Source organism: Lissotriton vulgaris, chromosome 4_1 (genome assembly GCF_964263255.1).
Source record: "Lissotriton vulgaris chromosome 4_1, aLisVul1.2, whole genome shotgun sequence".
Lineage (NCBI taxonomy): Eukaryota > Metazoa > Chordata > Amphibia > Caudata > Salamandridae > Lissotriton > Lissotriton vulgaris.
Window position 1 is genome coordinate 1,209,089,465 of NC_141691.1, and position 27,131 is coordinate 1,209,116,595.

At 46.2% G+C, this 27,131-nt stretch overlaps 1 protein-coding gene across 1 annotated transcript in view; it reads left to right on the top strand.

The window, feature by feature from the left end:
* The window catches only part of LOC147723050 (uncharacterized), a 555,558-nt gene that overhangs the window by 209,809 nt on the left and 318,618 nt on the right, over nucleotides 1-27,131 (top strand). The window contains exon 3 of the mRNA XM_086966920.1: nucleotides 20,083-20,308. Within this exon, the coding sequence (XP_086823046.1) occupies nucleotides 20,083-20,308 (226 nt within the window). The remainder of the gene's footprint in view (nucleotides 1-20,082; nucleotides 20,309-27,131) is intronic.

Genomic DNA, 27,131 nt, shown 5'->3' on the forward strand with positions numbered 1-27,131 from the left:
TCAAATTACGTGTGGGGGGCGTCGCACCCATCAGGGAGGCCAGGGCCTTTTTAAAGAAAATGATTTTAATTGCAAAATCTGAATGGGAGATTGAGAGGTGGCAGTCTATCAAGAATGCCCTAGATGTTAGGGAGTGATGCTATTTTTTCCCGATTTATTTGGGGGTACAGCAGATCACAAAGAGCCTTCAAGTTTATTACTTTGCCTAAAGATAGAGGTTGTCTTGCCCTACCTAATCTTAAAATGTACTGGTGGGCCTCTATACTCAAATATAGCAGAGCACTTTTAATTTCAGATATAGATACTGATTATGAAAGGTGGGTCCCTACCCCACAAGAACTCATTCTAGGTTATGATACAAACGATCATCTTTCGCGACTGACTTATGATTGTCACTTTAAAAAAGTTTGTTTTAAATCGCTAATGGGAACCTATATGGCTTGGAGTCATATACGTAAACTTCTGGGGATTGGTAGGTTTTTGCATTATACGAGTATCTCTGGAAATAAGAATCTTCCTGAACTGTTTACTGACGCTTGTATGAAACGATGGGTCAGGCTGGGCATTACAAAATTCTGTGTATTTTATAACTCAACAGATTTTAGCTCATTCGAAATACTAAAAAATAAATTTGGCTTAGAAAACCATGATTTCTATAAATACTTGCAACTTAGAGCCTTCATAACGAAAAAAGGGTGCGGTAGTGCGGCCTTCCAGAAAATCCAGGTAATCGAAATAATAGCACAAAATAATAGAGTTAAAATCGGGCAAATCAATAAAAATTTGACAAACGCTTCTCCTGACGATATGGACAAACACATTAAAAAGTGGCACAATCAACTGGAGACATCGGAAACTACAATCCATAAAGCACTTGAATTTTCCCAATTACTATTAATAGCATCCAACCTGCAATCGCAATATTACAAAACCTTTTATCAATTATATTATACACCCCAAAGAATAGCCAAATGGAGTACGGGGAAAGGGACCCATTGTCCGTGATGCGCCCATCCCGAAGCAGACTTAATTCATATGTTGGCCACCTGTAAAGAACTACGGACTATTAGACAGGAGGTCTCCATGTTTCTCTCAAGAATTTTTTAAACAAACTTGGAGATAACTACCGTGGAAATAATCCTAGGGGTTGATAGTGATATTAGGCCAAACCAAATGAAGGGACTAGTGTTTGTAGCTATGGCAGTACTCCGAATTTGTCTTGCTACGGCCTGGCTTGATCCTCTACCACTCACGTTTCAACAGTGGCGAGCACAACTATTAGCAACTTATAGCCTGGAGATTTCAATTTACAGTAGAAAGGGTAGGAACATGAAAAAGAAAGGATTAGCAATATGGGTCCCCATAAAGCACTGGGTAGAAGTTACTGACTAGTCACGTCTTGAAAGTTTTCTTTAGAATAATTTTGGGTTAAATTATGAATGTGTACAATAATTTATTCACATCTATCATTGTTTAAATTTGTTATTTAAAATGCCTGTATGAGGACGGGGTGGGGGAGTTGATTGTTTAAAAACGGTAAATATCCTAATCAAGAATGGTTTAAAAATAAATAAATAAATGAAAAACAAATTTTGAGTGGTATTTGCTGCTCTTGAAGATTTCCTTATTTTAGTTAAAATTTTGTTCCATACTAGAACTGGGAAAAAAGTTTGCAAATCAGACTCCCAAAAACATTCCACCTCTGTTTAATCTTAGTAACTGAAAAAGAAGTTAAGTGTTTATCAATTTGAGACACTGAGGGAGAGATACACAAGATCGACCTTATATTAGGGGATGGAGGGCAAATCATAGGATTAGGCGGTAATTTATTATAAGAGGATTGAACCACAGAGATTAAGGATGAGTAATTGGATTAACATGTGAAGGGCTACCGAAAAAGGAACACAAACCTCATCTTGAAAAAGTTGAAAAGTCCATCTAAGTCCTTGGGCCAACCAATCTTTCCCAAAAAACAGGTTTATTATTGATCTTAATATGTTTATTATACCAAATTGATTAATTTAAAAACTGAGTTTTATTACTTTGAGAAGACATGAAAAGAGGTTGGAAGACCTTACAAGCATTTTAAAAAATCGTAAGAGATAATGTTAAGGGTTTATGAGAAAAGAAGATATACCCCTCAAAAGAGAAAGGATGAAAAAAAGATTTTTCAAGATTTATCCACAAGAGATAGGTTATAGAATCATTTTGTGATGACAAAAAGGAAGATTGTTTAAGAAAGAAAGAAGTATGGCAAAAATGAAAATCCGGAAAGTTGACCCCTCCCACATGTTTAGGTCTTTTGAGATTACAGATAGACATTCTAGCTTTTTTATTGTGCCATAAAAACTTTGATAAGATATTATATAGTTTCTTATAATGTGAACAAGGAATATTTATAGGAATGCTGGATAAATAAAACAGTATTATAGGAATTAACATTATTTTTATAATAACTAGAGGACCCCTTCATGATCAAAATAATGGATGCGACCAAGATGTAGACGGAATTAATACCGACTCTAATTCTTTCAGATTTAGGGTGACAGTTTCTTTTACAGAAACACTAAACCTTAGTCCAAGATATTTATTTTGATCTGAATTCCAATGGAAAGAAAAAGAAGTCAAATCTGCATGAAAACATAATTTATTTAAGGGAAGGATTCCACATTTATCAGCATTTAGTTTATACCCTTAGATAAAAGCAAAGTTATCGACTTCTATCAAAAAGGCTGGCAAAGAAGTCTGCGGCTGAGAAATAAAAAGAAATCTGTCATCCGCATAAACTGGAATTTTAAAGTGTTTGTCGGAGTAGAGAAAACCTTTAATATGTGAGTTCAACCGAATTTTTATTAAAAAAGGCTTCCAGGGCATGAATAAACAATGGGGGAGCTAAGGGAAAACCTTGTCTGACACCTATGTGAAGGGAAAATGACGGGGACATAAGTCCATTAGCTAAAATAGAGGATTTGGGAGATGAATATAGTAAAGAAACATACAGCCTTATTCATGAAGCCGAAATCGGCTCGCAAAGGGCCAGATTCTGAGAATCTGGCCCTTTGCGAATGCGATTTTTGCATTTGGGATTCATCATCCCAAATGCAAAAATCGCTAATTGCGATCTCACAATTTTGCGAGGAATTACATTTAAGGAATCTCTATTTGTAAATGCAATTCATCATCCAATTTTGTTTTGCGAATTCGCAATTTCTGGCTGCAATTTACCGCGAGGTCAGACCTCGTGGTAAATTGCGAAAACTCAGAAAAATGCTTTTAAATGCATTTTTCTGAGTTGCATGTTACACACACACATGTCCTTTGGACATGTGTGTGTGCAACACCTGTGTAAAATTTCATTTGAAGGGTGATACAGGGTGTCCTTTGGACACCCCTGGCACCCTTCAAATCTCTATCTTATTTGCGATTAGCTAATTGCTAATCGCAAATAAGGAATACTCCCCATTCATTCCTATGGGCCTTTTGGCCCATAGGAATGAATGGCGAGTTATTCCTTATTTGCGATTAGCAATTTGCTAATCGCAAATAAGGATTATGTAGGAATCGCATTTCTTTATACAATTTCTACATGAATCCCGTTTTGCGAGTCCTTAATAGCGATTCGCTATGAATCGCTATTAGGGGCTCGCAAAACGGGAGAATGATGAATCAGGCTGTAGATTAATAAATTTCAAGCCAAAACCAGACCAAGAAAGTGTGGAAAAAATAAAAGACCGACTAACTCTATCGAAAGCTTTCCCAGCATCTAAAGAAACCACAGCCAAAGAATATTTATATGTCTATGATTTGTTTTTTGCAATTATGATTTGCTTAGGGCTTTAAAAAAATCTAGTATTATCTGATAAATGTCTACCTTCAATGAAACCACATTGTTCCTTCCAAATTAATTGAGGTAGTAAAATATCCAAATAAAGGGCAAGTATTTTCACAAATATCTTATAGTCTAAACTGATTGAAGATATATGCCCATAGTTTTTGCACAAAGTATGGTCTTTATTTACCTCAGTGCAAGGAGGAAGCCATCAGTCGTTGCTGGCCCCAAAGAACCTTGTTAACGTACCCTTTCCACTAGAGATTGCACTTGTTGTTGAGCCTGCTGTTTTGCCCCTTTAGAGACTCTGTCAATAGTTCATCTATTCGCCCCCTGACTAGGTCCGTTTCAAATCCCTCTCAGCGAACTGTAATGTAATGTAATGTAATGTAATGTAAATAAATTTATTAAGCGCGGTTGCTGCCCACGGGCGTCCAAGCGCTGAGAACTGTGGCCCAACCTACAGCACCAGCTACAAAGAGAAAGTGGGATGGGGCTCAACAGAGGAATAAAAATCCAAAAAACCCTAAACTCCAAAAACCTTCCAGAACTGGCATGAGAGAGTTTAATACAACTTCATTAGGGGCGGAGATCCATTCACCACCTTGTGCGATGGGGCTGTCAGGCCTAGACTCTACAGAGGCTTGTTCCCTACGTGATGAAGTGGATCTACTGGCATAAATGGGAGCCCCCTTTACTTCGTCTCTTCGTCCTCTCATTGACAGACTCTCCCTCATAGAGGACAAACTTTTGCACATTGAAACATGTTTGGTACTACATAAATCAACCAGTAACTTGCTAGGAGGGGTCAGTCTGGTCTAGCTGGCGTGACCTCTGCTCCAGTACACATTCCCCTAGTCTCTAACGGCTTACCACCTGTACCCTCAAGCAACCCGATATTACCTATGTCTAGGGGGTTAGCTGAGCCGGTCCCCTTGAGAATTCGGGCAATGCACTCCATGGTGAAGGAGACCCTAATCTGACCTCAAATCAAGTAATTTCTTCCCAAGAGGGTGATTTAATGTTGGTTCCTAGGGGGAAAGATAAAGCTGAAAATCCGCAGAGATCTGTGCTAGGCTGGGATTTAACAATTTCTAGTCTCCCATGTATAGATCTGCCACCTGAATCAATCCAGTATGTTGTTGTCTTGGCCGGTGTCCCTGGGCTGGCCCATGATAAGGTGGAATCATATTCCGCCCTTAAAAATAAATGTTTCCACTGACTAAACCTCAACAGACCACTTCCACTACAGGAACATAGTGAAATCTTGTTTGCTTGGAGAGTTAGCTGGGTGGGCCAGTGTAAGAAGGACACCGAGGGTGATTGTATCCTGATTAACTTCAGAGATAGCCAGGTGGTTAACTACCTATGCGACTGGCAGCTAACAAGGGCAACTTCACGGATAAGGTCCCTTTCCCTAACCTACTTCTACCCCCTCATTCACTTTATCCTCTTTCAGAAAGTTGGGGTCAACGATGGGTAGGCTGGGAATGTTTGCCGCAGGCAAGAAGAAAAAACATTAGTTACGCTAATTCCAGCACTCCCTTTCCCTTTGTTCTCCCCTAAACAATAGATTTAGCACCCTAGACCAAGTTGATTGACTGACTTGTTGCAGTCAAGTCTTATGACTTGATGAGGGAGACACGACTAAAGACCAGTTACGGACCCTGAAGAGGGGTCTAATAGCTGAGGATATCTATAGGGGAGTCAATGATGATAGTGAGGGGGTTAGCACCTGCAGTCCACCTGGAAGGGCGGGGAGCTTGCAAGTTACTACTGCAACCCAGGGAGAACTTACTTGATCCCGCATGCCATAGGAATAAATATGGGTCAGGAAGAGGTGCTGTTTGATAACTTTGTGTCGAGAAGTAATGACTGGGTCCAAACAGAGAATGTTCAAGGGGAAATAGTGAGCCACTACGATTCTAGGCCTGAAACCACGGGGACCACAGAGAACTAGCGCACCCCCAATTCCAGGGCTTAGGATTATCATGGAAAATAGCTGGGCTCAAAGCAAAAATGGATATCCCTGAGTGGGGCAAATTTATCGACTCCCACGAGTTCTCCCTATTCCAAGAGACCTGGGCTTTGGAGTCGCTGCATAGGGTTGGGTTTGCCACTTATAGTAAAGCTGCCACTTAGGGGCTAAGGGGCAGGCCTTCCGGAGAGTTGAGCATCTGGGTCGCTACATATCTTGGTTGTTTAGTCAAACCTATAGACACCCACTCCCCCGATATTCTATGTGTTGTACTCTCCTTTAATTATTCCACTAAGTTGGCCATTATCAACGTATACTCATGCCCTGTTAAGTATTTGTCAGACTGCGCAGACGTTGGACTGCCTGACTGCCATTCTTTCTACGTTACCTGAGCAGATCTTCCCCATTATTGGCGGGGACTTCAACTCCCATTTTGAACGCCTAAATGGTCTATCCCACCCCATAACGAGTGACGAGGATGCCTCGTGGGGTATCCCAGCATGCAACAAATACCCCTTGAGGGGTTGGACCCCTCTAGCCCTACAACTGACCACATTAACTCTTAATCATTCCTTGAGAGGATGTAATGGCCGATTGTTTGCGGACAACCCAGGGAAACATACATTTGAAAGAAATTGCAAGGCGTCCACAATAGACTGTATTTTGGTGACACAGGGTAGTGAATTTCCTGGTTCCTGGTTCAGTGTCGTCCTGAAAGCGATCACAAGCCTTTAGTCATTACTCTGGATTGGTGTAACTTGGCAGCTGGGAACGCTGAGACTGCTCAGCCGACCCCAAATTAATTGCTATAGAGAGTAGGAGAAGAATCCGCTGGGCAACCTTCCTACAAACGCCTGAGGCAAAGGCTTCCTTGTACAAATCGATTCTACCCTTTTTGGAAAAGGCTAGTCTTATTCCAGATAGATGTAGTGATATTGATTGTCTGGAGGAGTTGGGGGCATTTCGCCAGGACTTGGTTGGAATACTGGCTGAGTATTTTTATACTTCTTCAACCAAGAAAAGGAAGGAAGAAAGTGGTAACAGTCCTTGGTACAATAGGGCATGTAAAGAAGCAAGGACAGATCTACTGATCAAATTACGTGTGGGGGGCGTCGCACCCATCAGGGAGGCCAGGGCCTTTTTTAAGAAAATTATTTTAATTGCAAAATCTGAATGGGAGATTGAGAGGTGGCAGTCTATCAAGAAAGCCCTAGATGTTATGGGCACGAGAGGGTTTTAGAACTTGGTTAAGACAGGCAACTCTGGTGGTAAGAATGCAATTGAGCCAAACTTGGGGGAGGAAGCTTGGCGATCGCACTTTGGAAAACTATATTCAAAGTCTCAAGTGGGAACTGCCGCAGTGGGGCCCCTTGCCATTGACTACATTCATGTTACATCTGCTGACATTCCTCCTTGCTCTCTGGGCGAGGTATCAGTGGCCTTGGCCAAAGTCCTGCCAAATAAGGCACCTGGATTGGACAGGGTCCCAGGAGACCTATAGAAATCTGAGCAGGTAGTTTAGGCTCCTTATTTGAGGTCCCTTTTTAATGCAATTCTCCAGGGTTTGACACCCCCCTAAACGTGGGCGGGTGCCAAGATTATTCCAATTTTTCTAAGGGTTGTCCCTTAGACCCGGCTAAAACAGGACTATTAGCCTTATTGACGTATTGCAACATTTTTTTGCACATGTTCTTCTGGGAAGACTTCAGAATTGGATTGATGACCATAACATACTGACCCCCCTCCAAGCGGGATTTAGATCAAAAACCTCAACCATAGATCAGTTGTTTAGACTTCAACTGATCTATTGGAAAACCATCATCTTGGAGGGAGGATCACCTTAACTAACATTCGTTGACCTTAAGTCGGCATTCGATTTGGTTGATCGAGACCAGTTGTGGGTACTCCTCCTAGAAATAGGGCACCTTTTCTAACAGTTACAAAATCTCCATGTAGACACTTTTGCCAAAATTAGGTTTGGGAATAGAGGGGAACTGTGATATCGCATCACGGGTCGCGAGACCCTTACTCACCCCGCCACGAACATCACCCCTCCGATGCTCTCCCTACCAGGGCCCGCAATCAGAAACCACCACAAAAGCGTCTGTGACAACGGGAACCCCGTCCCTCTCTCTGTTGCAGGATCCAACCCGGAGAGACGGCGGACTGGAAGGACCTCCCCTTGACCCCGGAAGTCCCGCCTCCCTGCCGACGGCCGGACTCAGAAAAGACGGAAGACGAGAGGCAGAAGACGTTGGAGTATCGTGGCAGGAGATTTCGACTGGAGCTGTGACGGAAGGAGAAGACCGGAGTGGAGAAATCGAGGAGTGGTCCGAAGACTGGTGGAGTCCCACGGAGGTGGCTGAAGAGCGGCCGTAACTCGGAGAAGAGTTACGGCGGAGCAGGTGAGTACCAGCTACCTTCTAAAGCACGCTAGGTGCTCTGTGTAAATAGTACGGCCCCCTGTATAATTACTCCCTCTATCTTAGACACGTCACTTGTAGCAACTAGACACCTTGTATGTAATATATAGCACCTGACACTGTATAAAAACTGTCCCCACACGAACCTTCTTGAACACCCCTTGTGCTTTACCTTTCCTTGTCCGTCCCGCCCCTTCCTCACGGTCATTTCCACTCTCTCACCCCTGGTAACGGTTACGGTACCTGATCGCTAGCCCCAGTAAGACTAACGGCTCCTTCTCTTTCTATTACTGCCCTCCGAGGAGCCTTCCTGACTTTCTACGGACTTCTACACCCAAGACCGGGAACCCACTGGACCCCCACAACATCCGGCGGAGACGGAAGAAGACTGCGCAGCCGTGTGTTGTACCATACCTTTGTTTCCTCTCTGGTTATAAGAACTGCTCAGTGTGCAATAAAAGAACACTATTATCCACTATATCCGTCCTCCTTGCATGCTTTTCCAGCCCGCCGACAGCCCACGATCACATCTGTTGTCAGAAGTGGGATTCCCTGGAGGCATGGAGGCCGTGATGAAGGGGATGGCCGAGTCCCAAGGACAATTGGGGAGGAGCGGTTCCTGAAGACCGCTGAGGACGACCGAGGCCAGCTCCACGATTTACTGAAAGGACAGGGGGACACACACGAGCAAGCCATGGGGAAATTGACCGATGTCCTGGGACATCAGAGACCCATGACTTCCCTGCCTTCCGTGGTTCTCCAGAAGTATGTGCCGGGGGAGGACCCGGACTTCTTCTTCACCAATTTCGAGCGGCTAGCACAGGCCGCCTCCTGGCCTATCGACCATTGGGGCCATTACCTGGGACCCTTGTTGACCGGCGACTTGCAAGCCGCGTCTCCTCAGGCAAACATACAGGGCGACAATCCTTATGCGGAAATCAAGAAGTGTATCCTTGAACGGCTGGGCATCGATGACGAAACGTACCGTGTAAAGTTACGCCAGGCCAAAGAAGGGCCACAAGAAACCCCCAGAGCCCTTTCGTTCAGGATCAAAGACTTGACCAATCGTTGGCTGAGACCCGATGCCTCCACCAAGGAGGAAATCCTCGAGAAAATATACCTGGAACAATTTCTGATGTCTTTGCATCCAGGCACGCAAAGATGGGTGCGGCAGCATGCCCGTCTTTCACTAGAAGCTGCAGTGGAAATCGCAAGTGCCTACAGCCGCGCACAGGAGGTGCAGCGAGGCAAAGAGGAGCACCCACATAAACCACATCCCTCCACAGGCATCCGGCCTCACCGTCCACCTGTACCGAGAAGACCGGAGCCGACCCCTCTGTTTCCCACCCCTATATTGCAGCGACCTACCAACCCCCGACCCCAATGTTACAGCTGTGGGGGTTTTGGTCATATCGCTCGGGTGTGCCCCCACAAGGAAGAGCTGATGGAGGTTGGCCTTGCCTGGAACTATGTATGCTCAATTCCCGGTGCTGCACCACCCCCATTCTGTTGTCCGGTGAACTTTGACGGACAAACACTCATGGCTCTGGCGGACACTGGGTGTCGACAGAGCGTCCTCAGACCTCAGGACTTGAAACACCCTGTTAGCCCCTCGTCTGGTATGGTCGCCATTCAATGCGTCCATGGCGATACGAAAAGATACCCAACCACCCAAGTACATGTCCAACACCCCAAGGATCCAGGAACCGCCCTCACCGTAGGACTTGTACCAGCTCTTCCGGAACAGCCCATATTGGGGAGCGACTATTCCGGCTTACCGGGGCTTCGACAGGACACTACCGATTTCCTGACCCGATGGTGGGAAGAAGCACCCTTTCCTCAGGGGCTATCCTCCTCTGCGATGGAGCCCAAACCCCATAAAACTAAAACACAAAAGAAGAAGGAAAAGAGAGAGCACGCCTGTGTGTTCCCCGTGATCCCGGACTAACACCCCTGGCAGACCGACAGGGAATTCAGGGCAGCACAGCAAGAAGATCCTGTTCTACAGTAAGCGTGGGAAAGGGCGTTAGACAACGAGGATCCCCTTACCGTAGGTCCCTACTTCTTAAAGAAACATGGGTTGTTGTACCGCAAGGGAGGGACCCAGCAAAAACCCCAACTTCTGATCCCTGGCCCCTTCCGAGATAAAGTCCTGTTCCTTGCACACAGCCACCTCCTGGGGGGTCATTTTGGTGACGAAAAAAACAGCCAAGCGATCTTAGACAAGTTTTACTGGCCCGGGGTGTACCAACATATCAAGACGTATTGTAGAGAGTGCCCTGTGTGTCAAAAACATAGCAGATATCGACCCCCTAGGGTACCCCTACAGCCCCTTCCTGTTATCAATGTCCCGTTCAGCAGAGTAGGGATGGACATTATAGGGCCTCTGTTACCCTCGCGTAGCGGCTGTCGCTACGCCCTAGTCATAGTAGACTACGCCACGCGCTTCCCTGAAGCCATACCTTTGAGTCAACCCACTCCCCAGAATATCGCTATAGCCCTCATCTCTGTGTTCTCTAGGGTGGGGTTTCCCCGGGAAATTCTAACCGATCAGGGCACTCCTTTTGTCTCGGCTCTGATGAGACAGGTATGCTCCCAACTAGGGATAAAACAGATCAGAACCTCTGCGTACCATCCGCAAACGGATGGGTTAGTCGAGAGATATAATGCCACGCTGAAACAGACACTAAAGAAATTGCTGGGATTAGAAGCAAAAAGGTGGGAGGAAATGCTCCCCTTGCCTTATTCGCCATTCGATGTACGACACAGAGCAGCACCGGTTATTCACCCTTTGAACTACTGTATGGCCGACCCCCTCGTACCCTATTAGACATGGCCCAAGAAGCCTGGGAAGGTGGAGGAGCCAAGCTCGACATCGTGATGGCCGCACGGTAGCTCGGCTCCGCCGGCCTCCCTGCCCAAAATCATCTATCCTGCCGCCCATCCTGCCCGGAAACAACAACATTTTATAGATGAAGGTCTGCTGATACTTACCACCCGTCCTGGTGGCTCCGGAGATCAGTGGGTCCGCAGCAGCGTCCTCCCAGGAAGTGCGGCCTCTGTGGAGTGGAGACCGGGGCCTTGCCTTCAGCGAGTAGCCGGCGAGACGGTGTCAGTGGCGGCCTCGGGTGGAGGATGGAGGCCGGCCGGAGGAGGCCGTTGTGCGAAAAAGGCGGAGGCAATTGAACGTGCCTGGGATTACCGTCCGGTGGTCCAGAGGTAAGGTGCGGCAAGTTGTGTGTGGGGGACGCCGTGCTGGTGGCTCCCCCCCTTGTTGCCTCGCCCGGTCATTCCGACTTCCTTCGCTCGGTGGTGGAGAGTGGCTCCGGCGGAGCGTTGGCACCGGCGGGTCCCTCTCTTTTGGTGGCCCTCATCTCTGCACCGAGGCTGCTGTTTGGATGCTTGAGGGGGATCCCGCGGGGGCCCTGCTTGTGAGCTCACCCCAGGAGTCGGTCTCGAAAAGACGGCGCAGCAATCACAAAACGGCGGCTGATGCCGCACGCTGTGGAACGCCCAGGGATGTTGATGCTGTACCTCTGTGCCGTGATGGGGCCTGCACTGGGGAGTGTGAACCCACGATTGGCGACGTCCTACGGGCGCTGAAGATTTGGCAAGTGACCTTGGCCCAGGATTCTTGTGTGCAAGACAATGGCGTGATCGCCATTGATTGCTCCCGAGCCGTCCCTCAGAGATACGGATGGGCCCGAGGTGGTTACTGTTTGTTTCCCGCACTTTGGCGGGGGCAGCGATGTCTTGGATCGTATGCGGGAAGATTTGCTTGCGATCATTGACACTGGTTTATATCACTGCCGTGAACGGCTTTTGCATTGCCTTCGGCGGAGGAGATCCCGTGGGTGGCTTCCATTGGCCGTTCAGCGGTTGCTCCATGGCCTTTTCTCACCGCTTTGTTTTATGCTCGCTATCTTTCCATACATCGAGGCGATGGCTAAGAAAGGACTGGGGTGAGCCCGGTTTTTTCACCCGGAGGACTGCTGTTCGATGCACGGAGTTGTGGACTGCCCCAAATTGAGATGGTTTGTCGAATCCTTAATATGTATGGCTACCTGAAGCCATGCCAGCTTCGTTTTGGGCTGAACTAGAATGTTTGTATGGGCGGGGGCCGTGCGTCTTGTTACATGGTATCCTCCTCCCTGGCTTTCCTTTTTTCCTTTTTCTCTGTTTTCTTTCCCTTTCCCTACATTATCTCATTCTATATTTCGGGTTCATGCTTAGGGCGACAGGCACGCTGCTGGGGGGGGTAGGCCATAGCCTTCTGCAGGGGTGCAGGGTGGGGCGGGTGGATGGGGGTCTATTAGATAGTTCTTTGTTTCTATGGCTCTTTTGTGTCCTTTTCTTGGGTCTCTGTGACTGTGCGTGATCCCCGCGGGATGAGTGCCCGGGGGGGGGGGGGAGGTTTGGGTATTCCTTTATGATATGGTACTTTCAGGTTTTGCTTATCCTGACTTAGCCGCCCCGCCCCTAAGTATGTTTGCTGTCTGGATTGTTGATCGCCATTATCGCCGTGGGGCGGGTACAGTAACGTGGAGTCCCCTTTTCCTTTCCTTTTTTCTAATATTTTTGTTTTCTTTTACTCTCCGGGTTGGGCTGTATAGTGATTGCAACTTTCTCCGTCTCATTGATGATTTGATTATCATGAGAGTGATGTTTTGCTTGTCTTTGGGCACATGAGGATGCGGGTGGACACTGACTGAAGAAGAATGGCAAGGGCATCTATGGCTTGAACGCTTTCGACTATTCTGATGACTGATCTATGGATTCCCTATTATAATGTTGTTGGTTCTGTTCCCCGTCATGTGTACCAAGACGCTTATTATACGACCGATCCTTTATTCTTTAATATAAAAATTAACCTTCTGTGATCCTCTACCGGGGGGTTACGCTCAGTTAACATTATGGACTCACAGCATTGTGTAGTATTGCGTAACCACTCCGTACTTTTTATTGCTATTGGTGCTTTCAAGTTTGTTCCGTGGCCGGCCTCTGGGTTGTAGGCCCATATTTGTATGTCACCATCTACACAAATAAAGGTTTTCAAATTTTTTTTTTTTTAAAAAGAAGCCTGCGAAGCAGAAACAGACCGCACTCGTCCCCTCCCTAAATATATGGACAACCTAAAGACCCACCTAACCGTGATAAGGGAAATTGTCCGCCAAAATCTAGAGAACGCACAAAACAAACAGAAAGGGCAATACGATAAGGGCACGAAACCACGGGCCTTTTCCGTGGGTGATCTTGTACTTTTAATGATGCCGTCCTCAGACCAGAAACTCCTAGGGCAGTGGCAGGGCCCTTATACCATCCTTCCACAGGTGACCCCTGTTAGACCTGGATCTAACACGTGATACCACACAAATATATCACGTGAATCATCTAAAGAAATGGGAAGGCCCTCGTCCTGTCCTGTCCGGCTCTTTTGCTCCTGCTCCCCTCTCCTTTTCCCCCTGTATAGACACCGAACTAACCACACAACAGTGTCTTGATATAGAGATTGTCCTCTACCCATTACGCCAGGTATTTTCGTCTTCACCCGGTCATACCACCATCACAGAACACGTCATACAAACGGTACCTGGGAGGGTGGTCCGAAAAAGACCTTATAGGGTCCCCGAAGCCCACAGGGCGGTTATACAGATGGAAGTAGAACAAATATTAAAGATGGGTATAATAGAACCTTCGGTGAGCGATTGGAACTTCCCGATTGTCCTCATACCCAAACCTGACGGGTCTGTCAGGTTCTGTATTGACTTCCGTGAAGTCAACAAGATTTCCTCCTTTGACACCTATCCGTTGCCTCGCGTCGATGAGATGGTCGAACGCATAGGGAAGGCCCAGTATATTTCCACGCTAGACCTCTGTAAGGGGTATTGACAGATACCCCTCAGAGAAGAGGACAGGAAAAAGACGGCGTTTTCCACCCCTGAAGGATTGTACCAATTCCTAGTCCTCCCTTTTGGCCTTCATGGCGCACTCGCTACATTCCAGCGAGCAATGAACCACATATTAAGGCCCCACACCCTGTATGCGAGCGCTTATCTGGACGATATCGTCATTTATAGTGATAGCTGGACACAACACCTGGAACACCTTCACAAGGTCATCACTTCCCTGGGGGCTTATGGGTTCACGATAAAGCCCGCCAAAACCACCCTAGCGGCCCAAACAGTTAAATATCTGGGATACCTCCTGGGTGAAGGTCTAATACGACCCCAGAAAAGCAAAACCGAAGCTATCCAATCCCTCCCGTTTCCCCAGACCAGAAGAGACCTTCGTGCGTTTCTGGGCCTCTTAGGCTTTTACCGGAGGTTTGTACCTAACTCTTCACAAAGGGCAGCCCCCCTCACTCACCTGTTGAAAAAATCTACTAAAACTGAAACAATCCTTCGAAACCCAACGCCATTGTTGTGGCATGCTTTTTCCGATTTGAAAAGCGCCCTCACTTCCAGTCCAGTGTTAGTGAGTCCTGATTACTCACAACCGTTCCTGCTGCAGACAGACGCTTCGGAACAGGGACTAGGGGCAGTGCTGTCTCAAAAAGACCCCCTTGGGAATGAGAAGCCCATCCTCTACCTCAGCAGGAAACTATTCCCACGAGAAAAGAACTATGCCGTGGTGGAAAAAGAAGCCCTGGCAATCAAATGGGCTGTGGAGAGCCTACGATATTACAATGAGGGTCGGGACTTTACCATATACACAGACCACGCTCCCCTAGAGTGGATGGCTCGGAACAAAGGACACAATGACCGAGTCCTCCGCTGGTTTCTGTCGCTCCAACCCTACCATTTCAGAACAGTACATCGGAAAGGTGTGGACCAGGGTAATGCGGACTACCTCTCCCGCTACCCCATGTCCCCACCCTGTACAAGAAAGACAGCTAGGGGAAGGGGATGTGATATCGCATCACGGGTCGCAAGACCCTTACTCACCCCGCCACGAACATCAGCCCTCCGATTCTCTCCCTTCCAGGGCCCGCAATCAGAAACCACCACAAAAGCGTCTGTGACAACGGGAACCCCGCCCCTCTCTCTGTTGCAGGATCCAACCCGGAGAGACAGCGGACCGGAAGGACCTCCCCTTGACCCCGGAAGTCCCGCCTCCCTGCCGACGGCCAGACACAGAAAAGACGGAAGACGAGGGGTAGAAGACGTCGGAGTATCGTGGCAGGAGATTTCGACTGGAGCTGTGACGGAAGGATAAAATTCAAGGAATGTGCCCCTAAAGAAACCCCGGTTACGACCACAGCTACCTGCTCATAAGGTCATATTGCATACCCTTACAACACGTCGAAAATATGTCTCATACCAGGCTGAGTCGTTGGAACCCCTGATTACGGCGCCAGACCTTCAATATCAGGAAAACGGGAAAAAAGAAAAGGCTGGCAAATTTTAAACATTGAAAAGCTATCTCCAAATAACCAGAGAACGATAGAGGTTCCTATCCAACCGGATCGCTACCTTAGAAAACTAAGAGTTTTTTCATCTTTAAAATCAAGCTTATGCTCCAAAAGAACGCCCAGCATCCGCCCCTCAATACAATTTATGCTGAGACCATCTATACCATAGAAAATTGTATTGCGCCCTCGACCTCTCTAATATTATCTATGTTGTGTTTATGTATATGTATATATTGTCTATGGCCCTGAGGAAGGTGACAACCACCGAAACGTACGTCGGCCCAACACCTAATGTTTTGGACACCAACTAGTTATTTCCAACTTAACTAGAGGAATTGTCCCAACACCATCTTATATAGCACACCTTAGAGTTGCCATTAATGTTAGTCTCATGTTCTGTATGAATTAGACCTTGTTGTTTATGTAGATAGGTATGTCTTTTTAAACCAATAGAAACAGTATGATTGCTTTGTAAGTATGTTTGTATGAATGTTTAGGACTAATTTTTATGAGAGGGTACGCCTTTTTTGCATATGAATGTTTAAAAAAAGAAAAAAAGTATGTAAAAGCAATGAATTCTCTTGTGAGACCAAAATGATAAGCACAGTCCTATAAATGTCCTTAAAAACACTTTTCTTAGAAAACAAAAAAGATTAATAAAATATATATGTTTTGATAATAATGTGTAGCTTACTTTCTGGCATCTTTCTGACTAATGTTTGAGATTCATTCAATGTTAAAAGTAATATAGGTCCGTACAGAGGTTCTTGCTGTTGTTTTTCTTGATTTGTCTCTCCCCCCTCTGGACCTCAAATTAATTGGGAGAACTCTTTCTTTCTAATAAGAGATTTGAAATAATAGCAGTAAAGATTAAAAGTAAAATTGTGCAGCCACCTGTGGAAACTCATATACAAAAGCCTTAGGGACCGCACCAACGGAACAGGAGGAGGAATTGCCATCGTCCACAGGAGCACTCTCAGAATCTTGACCAGCACCGACGACACCCTCAGCACCGCCGAACACCTACACTTTCAGATTCACACCCATCCCAAGACCACCCTCAGAGGAACCCTTGTCTACAGACCTCCCGGACCCCAACCACTTCGTCAGCACACACGCCCTTGCCTCCACAGACTTCATCCTCCTCGGGGTCTTGAACTTCCACCTCGAGAACAACAACGACACCAACTCTACCACTTTGAGCGACAAACTTGCCAACCTCGGACTTAGATAGCTCGTCACAACACCCACCCACATTGCTGGCCACACGCTTGACCCCATCTTCTCCGCAAACTCCCACGTCGCCTTCAGCCACACCACCGAACTCCATTGGACCGACCATCGCTGCATCCACTTCACCTTTCAGAAACCCACCACGCACCACTGCACGAAACAGATCCCTCGCAGCTGCTGGAGCAAAGTCACCGAAGACCAGCTTACCACCACCCTCGCCTGGAGCCCACCAGCCGATTCCACCGTCCTGACACTGCCGCCCGCAACATGAAACAGTGGATTGAAGATTGTGGCAACACCCTCGCCCCAATCAATAAACCCTCTAACAGACACACCAGCAAGAATGCCAGCTGGTTCACCGAGGACCTCCAGGCCTCCAAGCAATCCTGCCAAAAACTAGAAAAGAAATGGCCACGTGGCTACGTGGTCCACAAGAATGCCATCCGCAGACACCATCAGCTCATCATATCCGCCAAAAGGACCTCCTTCAAAAACCGCCTTGACAACAAAGCACACTACAGCAAAGAGCTCTTCAACATCGTGAAGGAACTCTCCAACCCCAGCTCCAACACCAACTACATCCCACCCTCACAAGACCTGTGCGACTCCCTTGCCACCTTCTTCCATCACAAGATCACAGACATCCACGGCAGCTTCATCATCTCGACCACCCCGACAGCCACTGAGAGCTCCGTCCACATGACCACCTCCAGCACTGACCCCCTGCTCTCATGGACCAACATAAATGAAGGCGACACCATCAAAATCATGAAAACCATTCACTCTGGCTCTCCATCAGACCCTTGCCCACACCACATCTTCAACAAAGCCAGCACCACCATCGCACCCCATCTCCAGAAAGCCATCAACATCTCCTTTGAGACAGCTACCTTCCCAGAAAGCTGGAAGCACGCTGAGATCAACGCCTTACTTAAGAAACCCAAGGCCGACATTAAGGACCTCGAAAACGTCCGACCCATCTCCCTGCTCCTGTTTCCGGCGAAGGTCATTGAGAAGACCGTTAACAGACAACTGACCCACTACCTTGAGGAGAACAGCATCTTGGATCCGTCCCAGTCCAGGTTCCACAGCAACCACAGCACCAAAACCGCCCTCATCGCCGCAGCCAACAACATAAGGGCCCTGCTGGACAACGGAGAGACCGCGGCCCTCATCCTCCTGGACCTATCAGCCGCCTTCAACAATGTCTGCCACTGCACCCTATGCACACGCCTCCACGACGCAGGGATCTGAGGCAAGGCTCTGGACTGGACCACCTCCTTCCTCTCCGGCAGAACCCAGAGCGTCCACCTACCCCCTTTCCGTTCCGAAGCCACCAAGATCATCTGCAGCGTACCCCAGGGCTCATCCCTCAGCCCAACATTGTTCAACCTCTACTTGGCACTGCTCACCCACGTCGTCCGACTGCATAACCTCAACATCATCTCCTACGCCGACACCCAGCTGATCCTCTCCCTCACCAGGGACCCCCTCACCACCAAAACCAACCTCCACGAAGGAATGAAAGCCATCGTTGAGTGGGTGAAGAATAGCCGACTGAAGCTAAACTTGGACAAGACGGAAGTCCTCATCCTCGGATCCACCCCCTCGGCCTGGGATGACACCTGGTGGCCGACCACACTGGGAACTGCTCCAACACCCACCGACCACGCACGCAACCTGGGGTTCATCCTCGACTCCATGCTCTCCATGACAAAGCAGGGCAACGTCTCGTCCTCCTGTTTAAACACCCTCCGCATGCTCCGCAAGATCTACAGGTGGATCCCCACCGAAACAAGAAGAACGGTCACCCAGGCACTCGTCAGCAGCAGTAAAGACTACGGAAACGCCTGCTACACAGGAGCCTCGGCCAAACTCATGAAACTACTCCAGCGCATTCGAAAACGCCTCTACTCGCCTGATCCTCGACATCCCTCACCGCAGCCACATCAGATCTCACCTGAGAGACCTGCACTCGCTCCCCATCAATAAGAGGATCACCTTCAAGCTCCTCACCCATGCACACAAGGCACTCCACAACACTCGACCCGCATACCTCAACAGATGACTCAGCTTCCACGCCCCCAACCTCCAGCTCTGCTCCGCCGACCTCGCTCTCGCCACAGTGCCCCGCATCCGACATCAGATCATTCTCCCACCTCGCCGCTAAGACCTGGAACACCCTCCCCATACTCCTACGGCAGACCCAGGACCTGCTAACCTTCAGAAGACTCCTCAAGACCTGGCTATTAGAGCTGTAGCAGTATTCCCCCCCCCCCCAGCGCCTTGAGACCTTCACGGTTAAGTAGTGCGCTTTATAAATGTATTGATTGATTGATTAGTTTGCAACTTGCAGAAGAACAAATATATTGTGTTTAGGAAAATTCCTCATAAATAGATTATATTTTTTACTGTGGCACTGAGCAGTGAGTTAAAACATAAAACGCTGTAAATAAGCACCACATTATGTGCTGTTTTAAGGAGTGAGGAGAGGAGCACTGGAGGTGGCAACTCTGTAATAACCAAAATAGTGGCTGCCAGACCTGTGAGGGAAATGCTCCTGACAGAGAAGAAGAAATGCGTCAGCTCTAGCTCACCCCGAACACTCTTCTTGATCATAAGGCAAGCAGGTGCCCTTCATGTCCACAAAGGCTTCATTCCAGGCGATGCAGCATGGACGTGGCCGTCTGGAGAATTCCCGACCCCCGGTCTGCTGCAGAGCCTCACGCAAAGGCAACCATCTTCAACGCATCAAAGTCATGCTGCCTGACTGTCTATTCTTAATAGAATTACCTTTACACCTCTTTGTGTCATCAAGGCGCTCGTCACAGCTGTGCTGTTCAGTTTGCTCTCTAAGTACATTATTCCCTACATCCCCTCACTTCAGCAATCGGAACTGCTTGTGTTTCCACATTCTGCATGAGCAGATGCGATGGTCATGCTTTCTCTATATGCCACCCCTCTTTCAGGAATTCACTTTCCTTGGAGATCCACAATATCTCTTCTCCTAGCAAAATTAATACAGCTCCTGAAGACTCATTTTCCTCTAGTTCCATATTATTTCTCTTCTTTGTTCAATATTTTTATATGCAACCATGGATTATGTAAACTTTGCATGAAATGTGAATTTTGAAGTGACTATAACAAAAGCATCATGAATCACCTCATTTAATCTCTGTTTGTTTGACCCGCATTTGTATTTTCTTAGATGCTTGCGGGGGTGTTCTTCGAGGGAAGGTGGGCCAGTTTCAGTCACCTGGTTTCCCCTTGTCCTATCAGAGTGATATGGACTGCAAGTGGGTCATTGAGACACCTGTTGGCCATCATGTCGTCCTGGATTTTCTCAAACTGGTGTTAGAGGAGGACAAGACATGCCAATACGACTATGTGCTGGTATTTGACGGGACAGAGGACAAGCTGCAAGAGCTAGGCAGGTAAAGTGTTCCTAAAACTGTCATTGTCCACAAATTCCACTGCAAGGTACTTAAAAAAACAGATCTTGGCTCAATTTCTACATTATAAAATTCACATTCTTTACCTGAGGATATCTCCACTGAAAATATTAGAAAATTATACATTCTAAATTATATTTTCTTTCATTTGATGATGTGTAGGTAACATTTGCCTCCCACAGATGTTTCTAATGTACTGAAGCCATTTTAGGAGACTGTAAACTTTTACTGCCTCCTAAAATAGCTTTGCGAATGGTTACCAATTCACAGTTTGGAAAAAGCATGTTATAGGCATCGCTTCCAAACTGAGAATTGGTATGTGATGTATCAATGTTACACGACTGAAATCCAGATGCACAACATTGAAAAGTATTACTCATAGTTGGGGTAGCAATGCATTTACAAAACCTAAAGGACTCCCCTTCAAAAATGTTCCTGTTTGTAAATCTCAAAAAAGGTTTTTTATCTAAACAATTTTTTTTAAATGCTGCCCTGTTTCCTTGAAGTAAAATGGGCTCAATTATTTAAAAAAAATGTTTTCTTTATGGAAAGGAAATCACAGACATGATGGTCTGCTGACCAAGCTAGTCACCATCCAGTGATGGTCACAAATCTAAGTGAGCCCCAATTTGTGACCTCCCTTTGTGAATGTTAATGAGGAATCCCAGATTGTGTTCCAATCTGAATCCTTTTTTTGACAACTGACCTATTCATACTTAGGTCAGTTCACATAAAATCATTCTGATTGGAAAATGTGACCAGCATTTGCACCATAAGGTATGTCCCTGTTGTCAGGCTCTGCTTTCTAGCCTCTTCGGGGCTGTGTTGCTATGCCTATAACCTCCCCTATGAACAACCTCAGAGTCTGAATCAGATAACACAGACTACAGAAGGATTTCAACCGGGGAGGGAAAGGAAGGGGACAGCAGGGAGGGAGATCTGTAACGACAAAGAACAACTCGTTTAGAAGACCCTCCCGGTTTTGTGAATCTAAACCACCCACTTCTCTCGCAGACCCCGTAACAAACAGAAAGACTTTACAGTACCACACTCGTACCTGTAAAGGAAAATACAATTGGTTGCTTCTCAAGAAGACACAACGTGAGGTGGTCCCAGGCACTCTACCCAACTGTGGAATAACCAAGCAGAGAGACACTTCATGAACACTTTAACCTATGAGGGTTGTGCTATGTAAAGGGAGGACTGACACACCTACCTAAAACAAGTAATAAACATTCCTCAATGGGTGTGCTTAATCCCTCTGAATATGTACCCCTCTTGTGTTTCCTGAGTAGGAAGAAAGGAAAAACAAATGTTGTGGTATAACATCAAATAATATAGAAGCAGAAACGGAAAGGGTCCTCTGTTCTGTTTCACATTGAAGCGTGTCTGTGGAATGTGGGTGTTCCATATCACACCCTGCACTGAGTAGCACTGTAATTACACAGCACAATGTTTCACCGAGGTCCAGCCTCGATTCCCCGGACTTGAAGCAAAGATAATTGCACACAAAGGTTCTCCTCTTTACCCCTCAGCCAAGAGGAAAAATCAATATTCAACTAGATGCCACTTTCCCAGCGTGGCTCTGACGTTCTTAACCCAGTGTCTCACAAGTTTCGCAATAGCGCCGTTGCTTCCCTCTCAGCCGAGAGGAAATCAGGAAATATAACAAGGATCCATGCCTCCAGCGTGGTTCACACTGTTACGACACAGTGTGCAGCAGGGAACAGGAATTCGCGGACCAGATCCGCGTTCTTACCGCTACTGTCTGGAAACAAACAGTCCTCCGAGCAGGATCAGGAATTATCGACAAAGCCGTGGCTGCCGGGGCTCCTTTTGATTACGTGGTGCGCACGCTCCGTGCGTCCATCACGTCACTGCCCCATAGCCTGCCGGGAAACGTAGTTATTGTTTTCCTGAGGTGCGAGGACCGCGGTATCCAGGCTGCTTGTGTCTCTCGGATGTACGAAACATGACACCTGTGGCCCTTAGTTCTTTGTTTTGCTTTCACAATGAAGTTTTAACTGCTGTAGATAAAGAAGCACAACCAAAACCATAGTTGAGTTCAAAACAACCAACGCATATACATAATAAGCAATAATATTATCAAAATATAGTCCTATCTAATTTGATCATACATACAACCCAATCAGGCCAATCAGGTTATGCATATTTATATTCTTTAAAGTAATAGACTTTATTTTATTTCTATTATAGTTAACCTGCATTTCCACTTTCTCACAGTTGGGGCACATTTTGATATCTGCTCTTACAGAATTACAGATCAAAGTTTTATTAAAATAATCTGCCCCATAGGATCCCTTCTTTTCAAATACTAAAAAAATGAAGCAAATGGCAGATTTTACTAAGGGCCTAGGATTGAATGATCGGTTTATTTATCTATGTATTCATTCAAAGTTTAATCCCCATTGTGCCAATTTCCCGGAGTCAGAGCCCAACCAACACCCATTTTCAGATACAGGACAAGCCAATAACATTTCTGACAGCCATCAGTCCACACAATGAAGCCATGTAGTATGGAACATGATTATCAATCCTACATTAGGCCCTGGTCCAACAGTACAAGGTAACGTGATCTGTTTATCATTAGAATCTTTAAAAAAATACCAGAATGCTGTAAGAATTTCAATAAAAGCCTAGTTGCATAGTTTCTTATGTATCCCTAGCTATTGAGAGTTAGGAGATATCCCAGTAGATAGATGTGTTTAAATCATCAACTCTAGTACAGAAATATCATGAAAACCTGGATATTCAGTGATTTTCATCTGTTGTAAATATTGTGAGGCCTTTTCTTGATAATATTAATAGAGATCTGGAAAGGTCCCCTCACTCTTTCTCTGAACTCTTTGGGGTCTATTTCCAAAGGTATTAATCTGTCAGTACTCCTTTACATTCTCCTATATGCCTGTGTGAATTGGCCACCAAAAATCTTCTATGGGAATAAAATGAGAACATTCATAATCAGTCAGTGCAAATGGAAAGGACTGCACCCTCTTTGCGCTTTTACTGATATGGATTTAAACATTTTGGGGCTGATTCGCAAAGGCATGTATGAGTCTGTAAAAGAGTACTATAGTACTGCCTCCCATACTGTTTTTTTAGTTCAATCTTTATTAAATTATCACATAAGTGCAAAAATGTCCTTGTAAAATGAAAAATCCAAGATTATGTGAGAGAATAGTAACATAAAAAAGCTACAAGAAAGAATACAGAGTGAAGAAAGAATGTAATATATACTGTGAGACAATTACAATACTATATTAATTATGTAGCTATGAAAATCCCATTTTATATTTTATAAAGTATATAAAAGAAAAATAAAGAAAAAAAGGAAAAAGAAATTAAAGGCCGTCTGGGAAGTCAAATTAGACAGTCCTTTCCTTATAGGTGACTTTGAAAAAGCATAGATGCACAAGACCATATCTAGCATTCAAGGAATGCTAGGATGGGTGAATGGAAAGGAGCTCCTTTCGACGAAAGGCAGTTGCATGAACCGCATCCTGAGAAAAAAGACCCTTTGGCCAGACCATAACATTTGCTTCTTTTGCTTGGTCATAAATAAAACCATAAGTAGTTCAGTGTATTCCAAAAAAAGAACATTATTCCTCTAGGGTGACCTGATGATGAAGCTGTGACAGACTTATGGCCAATGCGATGAGCTCATTATAAATTAAGATGTGTTCCCTCTTTAAGGCCAACTATCTTCAGAATTTGTATCTTAAGAAAGGCAAGCATGTCAGAACCCTCCGGCCCTTTGGAAAACCATAAATTCTGGGATTGTTGAGAATATTGCGATTTTTTAAATCTTCCATCTGCTGCTTAAGGAGCACTACCTCCCTAGACATACCATCAATCTTGGTTGACGCAACCTGTACATCACTAATCCTTTGCTTAACATCCAACACCATAGACTCAAGATTAGACCACATCTCTTCTATCACCTGAAGTGTAGCATTAGTTTCCATAACAAAAGATTGCAGGATCTTTATTTCTTCCCTAAGGTCATCTAGAGTCAAGGGTAATGGAGCCTTTGTAGGAGATCTAGGATTTTTCTTTTGTCGCTTTGTGGCAGTGGTGAAGTCTTTGCAGACAGAAGGCATGCTTCCAGATGAAGTGGTAGTCTTTTGACAAGATGATGAGTACTCCATATGAGTAATGAGAGCAAAGTCCAAAGTCACAAAAGGAGGGGCAGAAAAATGTCAAATGCCGTAAAATAGCAGAAAATAAATATAGCTGAGGAAGCCCATTGCCAAAAAGCACCATATGTTATCTAATAGGCAAGAGTTAATGCAATACAAGTTACTGCATACAGAGAGATCTGCCCAGAAAGCCCTAGATCACAGTCAGCTTATATGAAACCGGGCAAGGCAATCCTTCACGGATATTAGCAAAAATCCTTATTGAAATGTAATGCCTTGTAATAAGTATTGCAGCAGCATATGATGAGGATATTAGGCAATAAAATAGAAGGAGCAAATGTGTCAAGCCCTCAGCATTGGCATTGAAATATTGTAATAGGTCAGCAGCCCCTACACTTGACTGGCAGTGAAATTATTCAAAATATCTCACCGGCAAAGAAAAGCAGCTTTCAGGCTCAGAAGCACATTATGAAAATAACGAGTCCATACGGAGGAAATATGAGCAGCATAATGCTCTTCAATTTAGGAAATGGAGTGGGTGCTAGAAGGCGTATGGCAAGATGGCTGCACCCTAGTGAGACTCTGCCCGGCTGAGCGTCCATCCGTCAATTATCCGCCTGCAATATCTGCATCGATGACCTGACAATGGGTGCTCTGTGCTGTTGAGCCCTCCTGCTCACATTTGAGGCAGTCTGGGCTGCTGGAAGCTAGCATAAGTGCTGCATTCTTGTGGGATCAGACCTAGCGGCTTATCTATAAAATGGCGGCAGCCTCGAGGCCCTGAAGTCGTAGCCTGCCTGCTTTGCAGAGTGGTCCTGGGCGCCTGCTGACGCATGCAACATCCGCTGCTGTCCAGACACTGGCCAGCTCAGTAGGGGCCGGAGTGGTGGGCACAGATCTGTGACAAAGTGCACTGACGGAGACAGCGGCTTGCCTGGCACTGGTTGTGGTGAGTGGGGCGCAGCCTGGGTTGGTGACTGCAGAGGCAGGGACGGGTCCGGGCTCGGAGAAGAGCACTGAGCCAGTCTGTGGCCACCCCAAGTGGCAGTGCGAGGAAGGAGATACTGTCTGGAAGCATTTAGCACTCGCTGTTTCAGCCGCCACAGGCCTATGGGGGGGGGTGACATTTACGCTTTGTTAATCCTCTGTTATACCGCCCCGTGAGGCCACTGCACGATGGGGTGACCATCGGCGTGGGGGGGCTCACCCCGTCCATGCCTGGATCCATTTTGGCGCCGATACTCCCTGTGTATGCGAGTGTGGTTGGGGGGACCGTGATCTTTGGTACTGAATTGTGCTGTTTCCACGTGCTAGAGGCTTTATTCCAGTCTCCTGGGACTGTGATGCATGTGTCCTCGCTGACGTAGTGGACTGTGGTCTGCTTTCTAATTGCAGCTATTGGGCTGGTCATGCTTTGGCCTGCCTGAGTTCTGTACTGTAGTTCGTCCAGTAGACGACTGCCCATGATGAAGAGGGATGTGAAAGCTCTTGTGACTGCAGTGCTTCCCTTCTTTTGTACAGCGGTGCATGTAGCAATGGGCCCTACAGGAATCAAGCGTTTCGTGTCTAGTCTTCCTGGGGGCTGCTGACTTCGCGTGGTGCTGGGCAGCAGCTTCACTCCCCCGGTGCACCTTGCGGAGTATGTTGGGCAGTGTAACTCTAAGCTTTGGGGCCAGTGGTGTCATTTGGGTGGATTGCTGTCCGTACCCTGCACAGGCCTGCCCAGGACTGCAGCAGGCATGCCTGGAGGACTTCATTACACTCATTTCACCTTTGGGATAGGCCTGTTTATTGCTGTGGCCAAAAAGGGGAAGACTGACGAATCCCAACCTCACCTCACATTTGAGGCACGCAGATCCACCAGATCACAGCAGAAACCGGCCTCAGAGGGTGACTCTCCCCCCACACTTGAGTCAACGCTGTTGGCAATGCAGCAGAGCCTCCAATCTATCGAGGGAACGATGGCAGCCGCGAATCACCGCCTGGACCACATATCGGTGCAGCTCCAAAAGCAGAATACTCGCATGGGTGAGGTCAAGCAGCGAGTCTCTGTGATGTAAGATGGTCTGAGTGATGTTGCTGGGAAGACACTAAACATGGGAAAAAGTTCTGGCTAAGAATGAGGACTTAGAGGCCCGGTCCCAGCGCAATATATCAGAATTACGGGCCTTCCTGAATCTACGAATGTGAGCAAAATGGAATCATTCGTTGAAGATCTCATTAGGGACATTTTTGGTGCCGAAAATCAGTCTGCCATGTTCATTGTCAAGCGAGCCTGAGAAAACAGTTCTTAATCGTGCTCATCAAATTTCTTGTGTCTCCTTTTTTACTAATAGGAAATCAATTCTTCCTTATTTTTCTGTCCTTTTATAATGTATTGTGTGTGATTTTTTTAATCATATGTAATTTTAATATATTCTGATATGTTTTTCTGATTTGGACCATATTGGTCTTTTTTAAAATGTCTGTTGTATTTAATAAATCTGTGATATGTATTCAATATATTTAGGATTGTTGCATTGCCTTTTCTGATTACTACATATACACCCAGCATACTGTGACTTGTAAGTTGATTTGAGTAGGTTTACTCAATTTTATGTACCCAAAGGGAACTTCTGTTTTTTGACAATTGTCTTTCGGTGCCC